The sequence below is a fragment of the Neltuma alba genome, unplaced genomic scaffold, assembly GCF_004799145.2.
Source record: "Neltuma alba isolate B1F8T4 unplaced genomic scaffold, ASM479914v2 tig00010693_pilon, whole genome shotgun sequence".
Lineage (NCBI taxonomy): Eukaryota > Viridiplantae > Streptophyta > Magnoliopsida > Fabales > Fabaceae > Neltuma > Neltuma alba.
In genome coordinates this window covers 1-11,719 of record NW_021635533.1, presented here as the reverse complement: position 1 = coordinate 11,719, position 11,719 = coordinate 1, and the positions used below count along the sequence as shown (strand labels likewise).

The 11,719-nt window shown below is 35.3% G+C and overlaps 1 protein-coding gene, 1 non-coding gene and 1 pseudogene across 3 annotated transcripts; all 3 read left to right on the top strand.

Moving 5' to 3' along the window:
- Positions 1-346: 346 nt before the first annotated feature.
- Positions 347-4,899, top strand: LOC114758419 (12-oxophytodienoate reductase 1-like; annotated as a pseudogene).
- Positions 4,900-6,647: 1,748 nt separating this feature from the next.
- LOC114758426 (small nucleolar RNA U3) lies at positions 6,648-6,865 on the top strand. The gene has a single exon (XR_003741796.1). It is a non-coding gene; the product is annotated as a small nucleolar RNA U3 (small nucleolar RNA).
- On the top strand, positions 6,654-9,283 carry LOC114758420 (uncharacterized). Of its 2 annotated transcripts, none has more exons than XM_028947457.1 (4): positions 6,654-6,900; positions 6,982-7,325; positions 7,861-8,031; positions 8,941-9,283. In XM_028947457.1, the coding sequence occupies exons 2-4, from the start codon at positions 7,230-7,232 to the stop codon at positions 8,956-8,958; spliced, it is 285 nt and encodes a 94-aa protein (XP_028803290.1). In that variant the 5' UTR covers positions 6,654-6,900; positions 6,982-7,229; the 3' UTR covers positions 8,959-9,283. The 2 variants fall into 2 exon arrangements, with proteins under 2 accessions (XP_028803290.1, XP_028803289.1); XM_028947456.1 differs by having other exon boundaries at positions 8,931-9,283.
- Positions 9,284-11,719: the final 2,436 nt, after the last annotated feature.

The following is an 11,719-nucleotide window of genomic DNA, read 5'->3' as shown; positions in this document are numbered from 1 at the left end:
GATTTATGTAGTGATAGATTATGTTTGTGACTTTGTGTTATTGTTAATTTGGATTTATGTTTTAATCTATGATATTTGTTAAATTATTTAGAATGTATCATGTATGTTTGATATTTTGAGACATTTGAAACTTTGAATTCCATATTTTATTTATGATAATTTTTATTTACATGTTTCATTTTAAGTATTTAGGAATTTGGGTTGATTTTATTAAAAGAAAATAAAAGTAAAAAAAAAAGTTTACAAAAATTGGCGGCCTGAGTTGGAAAAATTTCAACCCTTCGGAAGCCGGTCCTAAAAAGACCTCCCAGTTCTGTCACGGGTTGGCCCGTATTACTTCTCCCCGTATAGCATGCGTGGAGAAGACAACGGTGTCATATTCGAGGTTTCTGGCAAGCCTGCTGGATTCAACATTTTCTTCCGGCTCTCCAGGTTCTTCATGCATCGAGCTCGTTTATGAAGTTATCATAAAATCTGCTTCTAATTTCTAATCGCGATCTCTTGCGGTTAATGTTATGATCAAACTATGAAGACAATGGTTTCATCAATAGTTCTGAGAAAACAACGTCGTAATGGGAGACGCGCGGGGACTTCCTCCACGTACTGAATCCGTACGCGCCATGTATTCAAATTTAATATGAAAATCTCAGTTTTACTTAAGCCCACTGAAATCTTGCGTTGATTTTCTTTCATATGGTCAGAGGAGCAGTTGGATACGAACTATACTGGTAGTGTCTTGCAGAAATGGCTGGTAAAGCTCCCGTTATTCCTCTGCTTACACCTTACAAGATGGGCAATTTCAATCTATCCCATAGGTACTCAGACTCCTCATCGATTTCTTCTATTTCTCTGCTTTAAAGTTCATGCGGATAAGGTGTTTGTGAAAACTCCCAGCTGAGAATTGATATGGATCGTGATGTCTATCATTCTTGAGAATCACAAATTTTGAAATTTGGTATCTTCAGATAGGAAAAATTATTCTTTTCCAAAAAGTATGAGTGGCTTATAGTTTTCTAATTCAAAATAGAAGTTTATTTTAGGCCTGTTGCTTTATTTTTTTTATTTTCTTGAGGATTTACAGTTTTACACCTGTTTTTTGCAAAGTTGAGTGAATTTTCTTTTTCAGGTGAAAAGTAACTTATTTTGAGTAAATCTTTTTTGTTTAATTGATTTGAATGATTTCTTTTCTTAAAGATAGAAACTGTTGAGTAAATGTGGACTATCCAAATTATTAACTGAATGATCAGTGTGCAGTTAAAATGACTATCATTTTCCCATGTATGGATTGCTTCATTTTTAGTGTGATAAAGGCCATTCGCTATACCAAAACAAATTTTCACGGTTTTCCTCATAGAATTGAGCTCAACATAACAATTTCTGAAGGAAAACAAATTATTCGTGGAAATATACCGTGAGAAATACCTACTGTTGGAATGATCATGATTTGGTGGGAAAATCAACAATATCATTTCTTATCAATCAGTTAATCTGAAAGGTCAACATCTGTTGGGAGTCATTTTTCATTTTAATAAAAGAAGACATTTAAGCAATCAAGGAATAATCGAGAGGAATTTGCCCAAAATAAATTATTCTTAAAAAAAGGTTAGGAAATCTGAATTCAAGAAATAGTATAGCAAGGTGTTGATAATTTTAATTTGTTTGTGCATACATCTTCTTTACTTGTGTGCTATGAAAATCACATGCATCAACTACATACAGAGTTGTTTTGGCACCACTGACTAGACAGAGATGCTACAACTATGTTCCTCAGCCTCATGTTATCTTATTTTACTCTCAACGAACTACTAAGGGGGGTCTTCTGATTGCTGAAGCTACTGGTGTTTCTAACACTGCTCAAGGGTAATTTGTACATTTTCATCATTTTCATGTTAATCTTATCGAATGTTGCATCAACACATTTGGGTACTAGACATGATATAATATGATATATAAGATATGATAGAATTTGAAATTTTAGGATATGAGTAGAGGGATGTATACGCATTTGTATAATTATTTATATATATAATCAACATATCTCTACTGATAAAAAAGGTAAAGATATGTATTGAATGTTCTAAAAACTATAGGATAAATGTTAGAACAAACTACATGCATGAATAAATGTCCATAACAATTTGCAGATAAAATATTTATTGTTTATCACAAAAAAAAGATACTACTATTTGTTGTTTATTTTTAAATGCAAAACATCAGTTGATTAAAAAAATGCAGAAGTGTCACATTTCCATTAACGCTCACGAGATCCTTTTGCTATCCCACCATGGAAGTACAAGAAAGGTCCTATTTTACTGTAAAGATTTGAGGCAATATGGATTAATACAAAACAACACAGCTGGTGTGCGTATCTGCAAGTATAATACACATATTGTGTATCATGTATCTGACGTAAATATGCCTATTTTTCTAAAGTATCAGTACATTATAGATTTTATATATATATATATATATATATATATATATATATATTTCTAGGATGTTTTACAAAACGTGTTTCTTTTTTGGTGTTTTGTTTTTAATGTAAAGGTATGAGCATACACCAGGCATATGGACACGAGAGCAGGTGGAAGCATGGAAACCCATTGTGCATGCTGTTCATGCCAAAGGTGGTATATTCTTTTGTCAGATTTGGCATGTTGGAAGGGTTTCAAATACAGGTATTCTCTAGCTAAATTTTATCAAGAACTATAATAATGGATCTAAATCTTAGAATTTTTATTAAGAAATCTCTCAATGATTAATATTATTTGTGAAAACCAAAGGATCAAATTGGACATAGGACGAAATACCCTTAGTTAATACCAGGTTATGCAAACATTTTTGGCATGTTTTTTAAATCACTACAAAGTTATGGGAATGTTAGCATCTGGGCTTAGGAAATTAACGACAAAGTTTTTAGAGTTATTCGCCCATCATACCATGTTACCTGTATGATATAAATGGGTTACTTCCTTTGGTCCTAGATGTAAGAATGCTAGGATTTAAGCAATTACATTGAAAACATGGTAGTTAATTACCTAAATTGTGGCTGTAAGTTTCATATATAACTGTGTAACAATTTTCTTAAACCTGATGATAACGTTTTTAATATAGTTTGGTTGTAACTTACAACATGGTGGTAAAATTCTTATCATTTTGAAACAACTTATTCACCACCTGTATTAATTACTTCCGCTATTAAAAAAGGCATATTCTTCCAAGAACTTTTAGTTATTGTTTTATCTTCTGCATTATATGGAAGGAAAATACTTAAGTTCTATGTACATGTTGAATGTATCCTCATCTTACGTACATTGTTATGTTAAAAGGTTACCAGCCAAATGGACAGGCCCCAATATCTAGCACAGACAAGCGAATGACTGACCATGCACGATTTACGCCACCCAGAAGGTTGAGAACAGATGAAATTCCTCAAATTGTCAATGATTTCCGAGTAGCAGCCAGAAATGCTATGGAAGCTGGTAATTCTACTGACTATAAAATTTCTGGGGAAAAAATACCAACCATAAAATGTTTTGAGAAGTCAGATTATTTCCACCGTAATTGATATAAGTAATGTGTTACTAATAATAGTTGGGTTAAGTCACAAAATATCAAACACTCTTTAAGCAAGTTATTGGGAGTCTTGTGGATAAAAAATGACACGTTGGGAGAGCTTTCTCCAGTATGAGGTCCAACCTAACTTAAATTTGGATAAGTCAATAGTACTATTTGGATACAAGATTATTTGTGACCACCTTAGGATAACATATAAATGATGCCTGCAAGGCGGGTTACTTCACAAATCAGCTGGCTATTTGAGGATTTTGCACAATCTGATTTTTACAAACTATATTATTTCTTGTTTTAATACATTGATTGTAGTTACGAACAACAAGCTTAATACAATTTTGGTTCTTCCCGTTTGACTGAAGGTTCAATTTAGTCCTTCTAATTGCAAACTAGCTACGTTGCTCCTATTTTGTGAAATGATCACATGTTGCCACTTTGTCACATCTTTATCCAAGATTTAACTTCAAATTTACTTTGTTATCTTAGGCACAAAAATTGAGTGTAATTTTAATGTCATATGATAAATAAGTAACATCTAAATCAGCACAATGCTGAGTTTGACATCTATTTTCTGGTAACAATGTAACAAAAGGATACTCGTTTTTTTCCCACTTTAAAATAGGGCAGCCTTGCCTGCTTTCAAACTAAGAACCAATTTCACTTTAAAATGCAACATGAATGTTGCTTGACAATATAACTTGACGGAAGTTTAATATGATCATAGATGTTTAATTGTAGGATTTGATGGTGTTGAGATCCATGGTGCCTATGGTTACCTTCTTGACCAATTTATAAAAGATCAAGTCAATGACCGAACAGATGAATATGGTGGGTCACTAGAGAACCGTTGCCGGTTTCCTTTAGAAGTTGTTAAAGCAGTTGCTGATGAGATAGGACCAGAGCGATGGAAATTAGACTGTCACCTTTTACAGATCCTGAGGAATGTGTGGACTCCAATCCGAAAGAACGTGCCTTATATATGGCAACTTCACCAAACCAATATGGCATTCTATACTTGCACATGGTGAGCCAAAATGGAAGACGGATAAGAAAAAGCTGAATGCCCTGATGGTCTTGTGCGCATAAGAAAGGCCTTTAATGGCACTTTCATTACTGCTGGAGGATATAAACGTGAAGATGGCAACAGGGCAATTGCTGAGAACAGAGCAGATCTTGTGGCATATGGCCGATGGTTTTTGGCAAATCCAGATTTGCCAAAAGATTTGAGATTGACGCTCCTCTCAATAAGTACCACAAAGAACGTTTTTACACTTCTGATCCGTTATTGGTTACACTGATTACCCATTTCTTGAAGATAGTTCTTAATGTATTGGTTATATTTAAGCAGCTTGACCACAGTTAGACCATTAATACTTGAATAAATGTCTTAACCAGTTTGATCGATTTGGTTTCTAATACTTTGATAGCCACACATTGTCTACTTCATTCGGGTTATTATGTTATTAGTTGGACAGCTAAGATACTTCTAACTGAATTTACCTCTCCCCAAGAAGACAAGTTATTTCCACTTCCAATTGAACTTGTCTTTAGCCAACATACCCATGCCAATTCCAATTCGGGTAAGATTTCACATGACGTGCGCTTGTTTCATGAAAAAGGGATTCAAGAAAAGGGAAAATGTAAGAATAGGTTTCATTATGATATTTGGTTTTATTGAAGTGGGAGTTAATCATGTATTTATGAATAAGTGTTATTTTATTCCCGTTCTCATTTTATACTAAATCAGTGCATAGTTTTGCATTTAGGACACAATACTGTCTGTCCTCTGGGAAAAACGCATTTACAATCTCATGGTACGGGCCTTCAAAACTCTTTTTATTGCTTCCAAAGATGCTTCTATTTCAGAATTCACCATGCTATTTCAGACTTCGCAAGCTCCACCCTGATTTCTATTAGCATGCTTCGTCTTTAAACTACTGACAAACCATTAATCCCATGGTTCGAAAGAAATTTTCTATTCTTCCTCCAGATCCCTTTCTTCCATGGGTATCCTCTTAATACGATACTCTATATCTTGATTCCCATGACTAAATATTAGAAGTTCCAGAACTAAGTAAATATCACTGATAAATAGTACAGCCCATTATTAGTTGAGATACAAACAACTGTTGGAAGTTTCTCTTCAACTACCATACCAGCCATAGAAAACTGCAACACTTGTGGTTTTTGCCATCTATTTCTTCTTCATTTCCCCATTCTTCATGCTTTTTGCCATTTCATTTCATAGGATGACTTAAAGACAGTGAATGCCCATCAGAGCAAAAATTCCAGCTTTATTGTGCTTTGCCACTATCTTCTAGCGGTTTCACACTTGCAAGCAATTTTGGAATTCTTCCCACTTTTATTTAGTCCAAGCTAACAAGTGTATTAGCAGTCTAGATATCTCCAATCTCCATAATACATAACATGTAGTCGGGATAGAGCAGCTAGAACTGACTTTGCGAAGACGATTCTGCCTTCAAGTGATTTTGGCATTGTCCCATTTTTTCATAGACATGTGAAAACGACTTAAGGAGGAAAAGGGGGAATAAAGAGTTTTGTTGGGATTCTCCGATTGATATTATGTGAGCATTATATAATGTGTGTTGGGTTTTTGAAATTTGATGGGTTGCATTGAAGTGTTGCTGGGAATGGACGGCTTAGCAAGAACGTATTAGATTTTTTTTTTTTATAAAAAAAACCCATGAAAAAATTGTTAGGAAATAATATTTTGAATATGAAGTTCTTTTTGCTGCCAGCTTGCTGGGGAGAATGACTGATAATATATTGATCTGAATACGTGCCAAAATTTTCCCCTTGAGAAACTGCAATTCCATGTTGCATTTCTTATGATGGTGTTCTCTTAATTAATCTTCTGGTCTCCCCCCCCCCCCCCCCCCCCCCCCCCCCCCCCCCCCCCCCCCCCCCCCGCCCGAGCGTCGAAGAGGATGCAAGTTGAAATTGAATTTATTAGACCACCGAATGGGAAAAATCTGACGGACCTTGAGATCCCACATTGGTTATAGAAAACCAACACGAATACTATATAAGTGCAGGAACAGCGACGCACGGGCACGACCTTACTTGAACAGGATCTGTTCTATAGGCTCGTACCTCTGTGTCCTTGAGTATCAAGGAGACAAGATCCGCAGCTTGGTTGATGAACTATGACCAGGTGATCAGAGCGTGATTATTGGCTGGGTCGTCCATCTTCATGGCTCGACTTCGCCGCAGAGGATCGTTCCCAAGCAGTTCGACTGTGTGGGATGGTCACTTGGTTGTCTGACAAGCCCCCAGAATTTTTTTCCGTTCAATCCTTAATCTCGCGTAAGATTTTCTTTGTTTCTCTGTTCAGTTGCAATATTTTCCTGGGAAGGATATTTATTGAATATTTCCTGGAACCATCAGGGATAAAAATTATTTCGGTTTCGGGTTTAGGAATTTTCCCAAACTTCTAGTCTCGTATCCATCGTGCGTTGCAAACCAGCGGCATCATATATTTTGTTGCACATCGATCTCCTGTTTCCTACTCGCTACCGATCTTAGGAGATCTCGATCGCGAGCGATTTCAGACTGATCTTGGATTTGGAATCGGTGCTTTCTGTTCTGTGTCTCTGTGTCTAGCTACCTCCAACTTCCCTGGAAGAACTTAAAAGATGGATGATCGGAAGAGGAAAGGCTACGCATGGGCAATATCAGCGGGATTTTGTGCTGCTATGGCGGCCATTTCTGCAAAGCTCTCCGTTTTGCAGGTTTATTATTATTATTATTGTTATTATTATTATCCATTGTTATGTTATTAATTTGCCAAAGCAATGTATTACCATTTTCTAATAAAACAGCTGTCCTCTCTGGATTGAGGGGAATTTGAGAAAGGACAAGGAGGTGAAACATTAAGTTTTGCATTTTCTCATGTTTACTTTCAGAGTGAGCAAAACAAGATGGAATCTACGTTATGATAAATTAGAAAGAATCGTGTCGGTCGGATATCTACTGTATACAGTTGATATTCGGTATGCTCTGCAACTGCAGAGTTTCAGTCCAGGCTTGTTAAAGACACACAAAGACAAGACACAGACACCCACAGAAATACATACACATACATGAGAAATCTGCATTTAGTTAGTTTTATGTAACTGTAATTGCTTGGATTTTGGCATATGTATGTGTTCTCTCTTTGCTTCCTAGTGATTTCAATATATCTGTGATGTTTTCATCATAGCCTTTTTGCCTTTTTCTCCTCTCCTACTTTGTAATTGTGATATATAATAACCGTATTCTGATCAGTTTCTTAGGTATGGGCTGGTTGTAGCATTCAATGTGGTGATGTGGGCTTGTTATGTCAACAGTCTCAAGGCTCTTTCATCCCTGCAAGCAACCGTGACAAACTTTGCTACCAATTTCATCTCTTCTGGTTTAGCTGGATTCTTTTTGTTTCAGGAACCAGTATCCTATAAGGTATATTCTTTTTGATCATGTTCCGAATACTGGAAAATTTTATATGCATCTTTTCTACTTTTTATCAGATAACAATAAACTATGCTCTACTAAAAGCGGATCTAGCTGTGTTTTTTTGATAAAGTGTTATGCCCTTTGGCCTGCATTTGTGTGTGTGTAACATTGGCCTTGATTTTAGCAATCTTGGACCTAACAACGTCAATATTCTTCATTCATAGGATTATTTCCATTATCTTCGCCCCCTTACTTTTTATGGCAAAGGTCTTGATTTAGTTATTAGCTCCGCAATCTTTTGTGATGCAGAGACTTAGATTTTTGCAAGCTATTAATCACTTTTTACCCTAATCATCAACATATGGATTTTACTGTAACCTCGAAAGGCTTTTTTTTTTTTTTTTTAAATTTTTTTTTCCAACGTGATTTGAAGAGGTAGTTTTGCTGGTTTACGCAGCAACTTCATGTGGCTTTTGCCTTCTTTATGTGGATGGCCATATCTTTGCCAAATTGTGTTGAACAACGGATGTAAATCCATAGGCTTTGATACGATGATGAATTTCTGACCATTTGAACTTTTGAATTCAGATTTTATTGAATGGAAAGGAATTATATGTACAGGGCAGGAAAGAAGGAAGAAAAACTCCAATCTAATCTTCGCAAAATCAGCCAACAATGTAGCAATAGTAATGGATTCATAATGATTATATCTGACTTGACAAAATAATAAAACGAACAAACGGTTAACTGACAAAAAATAATATCTGCTTTTTGTTCTGCTTATGTTTCTTCCAGTGTTATTTCTGAATTTAATGTGGATTTTGGAGGGAGAAATCATGCCTTTTCATTTTATGTATTCAAGGTTCTTGATTTATGCATAGCTGATGCAAAATGCTGGTTGGCAGTGGGTTGCAGGGGCCTTGCTTATTGTGATTGGTGTAGTCATACTAAGCAAGTCAGAGAAGGTCCGAACTGACTAGATTTTATCATTCTGCGCAATTCTTCCTCCCTTGACATTATCGGACAAGATGTATAATATCTCATTGGAAGTCAATGCCATAAAACAATACGAAATGCGAGGACAAGTTGATTTATATCTTCTGCAAGATAGGCTGCCCCTCAGAATCAGACTGCTTGAATTCCAGGTGAAGATGCTGCATTCTTAGCCTTGAACAAACCTTGAGACTAGATTGATTCACATTGTCTGTGAAGGTCAAGGTGATTGGAGAAGCCTGCAGATTATTTATAGAGAATGCAGCATATTATAAAATTAGAGGGCGGAAAAAGTATTTCAAAAGCCTCGGCACGTTTAGCCTCTTTATATTTGGATAACTTTCACTTTTAATTCGCAAAATTAACTCGTATGTTGATCAAGTCTAAAATGTTTGGTTTACCTTCCCTGCACTTACTAACTGTTCCCAATAATTACTTTTCTCTCCTGCTTATATGAAGAGTGACTTTCAGCCACTTATTAAAACAGATAAAAAGCACCATAAGCTCCTCTTCTGCCTGCTGGGTTTTCTTTAGAATTTCAGCAGTTGATTCATGCTACCCATAGAATTTTTCATAGGAAGAGTTTGTTGAATCCTGAGGTATATGAATCTCCTCATAGAGATGAAGTATCCTTTAGGATAGTGAACTTTTTGACGTGTATCACAGATGCCAAGTTAGTGCAATGAGAAGTGAAGAAAACTGGGTGCACACCTGATTTTGGTTTTACAATGCTTGATAGGCAATTTGATCAATCTTCTCATGGGATCTATTGGATGATATGGATGTGTTTTGTTGCAATTGAAGCTATCATTCTGTAAAAAGCCATCAAGAGGAAGACCTAACCTTATTATCTAGCAGACCAGATCCGAAAATGCAAGCGAGGAGAGATCTGAGATAATTGGATTTTGGGGAAGATCACCTTTTGCGAGCCAATCTTATGTTTATTTCCCATGTATACAACAACCACATGTTTTATTCTACTAGTGGGGCTAGTTATATAGATCACGCAATGCCAATTTATTTCCCATGTACAAAAACATAAATTGGAACAAAATCTTATCAATTCAATTTTAAAAAGGAAATCCTATCAATTCTATTGAGAGAAAACAATCACAGCATCAAATGGTAGGTAATATAGTTAACTACTTGAAGAACTCCATAACCCAGAAATTACGAACAAAACACTTGAATTGAACATCCTTAAATCCAGCAGCTTTTGCAAGGTTGAGGAAACCTTGATGGCTTCGAAGTCTTCCATGAGCAGCACCTTGAGCCATCATGAAGACGTCAATTTGGAAGTTGCACTTTGCAGAAGCAGAGGTCTCAGGCATATCAGATATCAGTGACTCCATTGCAATCACCTTCCCATCTTCTGGAATGGACTGGTGGCAATTCTTCAATAGCTTCAAGCACTTTTTGTCATTCCAGTCATGAAGAATCCACTGCAATACTATGCGTATACCCTTATTATTATTTTGAGAAAATTAATATAGAAAGAATAGAAGAGCAAAAAACTCTTGCTCTTTCACGAGATTGAGGACTTTGCGCTTTGCTTTATTATCGTGCCACATGAGAGTTGGTTTTCAATTCACGTAAATACCTAATTAACTGATAACACGTACAATATAATTCTCGTTTCCAAGTTAAAAATTAAATGTTCAATAGGAAGCTTCCTATTCATGTGAGTCATTTTTTAGGGAGGAAATGAGGTGCAGTGAGTTTCACATCATTTTTTCGGAATTGGATTTTATAAAGAAGTGAAATCAACTGTACCAAACTTTAATTTTTTCTATTCCGTTTTTACTGTCACTTCTCTAATTCCAATTCCATGCTACCCAATGAGGCGGAAGTTTCTTAACTACTTTCTTTTTTGCTAAGCATATACATCTTTCTATTAAAGACAATCATGTTTGAGATACTGTCAGGTACTAAATATGAACACATCTTACAGAAGAGATTTAAACATTGATTTTTTATTTGTTAAGGGACTAACCCTTCCATTAGAATAAACTCTCATTGTAGTTTTCTTAACTATTTCAAACTAACTTTATGTGTGACTTTATCCATTATGCATTATACCGAGTTTGAGATTTATTGTACTATCATGACTTGAAATAATGTAACTTATTTTTGTAATATACTAAACATTGCACCAGTCTGATAGGTGAGTATTTCTTAACTTAAAAAAAAAATATTTTGGTTAGATTAAGAATTATCCCCATTATAAACAAATAAATGTAACATGTTAAATGTCAAAAGTTGTTAACGATGAAGATAATAGTAAGCATTAGCTCATTTGTAAGAATAAACCTGCCAAAGATCAGTGTGTGAGATGTATTGTTGAAGTGTTGCTGCCCTACTGGGAAAAGGAATAAGTTTTGGTTACTTCATGAAAACGGCATCCCCCTTAGGTATAGCCTCAACATATCTCCTGCCACGTGTTGAACACCTATAACAATATTTGCAAATTATAATAAATTTTTTTATAACATAGTCTAGTATCAAATATATGAATAAATGACTAATTCAGATCGAGATTTTGTGACTACAATATTTCTAAGGGTCTTTTTTAATGAGGTAGAAATTGAACCTCATTTTGTTCACTTTGTGATCTAATTAATTAGTTCATCACTAGACCAAGTGCTTTTCATTAATTTAATTATTCTTAGAAATTCGTCCTTCACAATTTACTTGGTCTTCA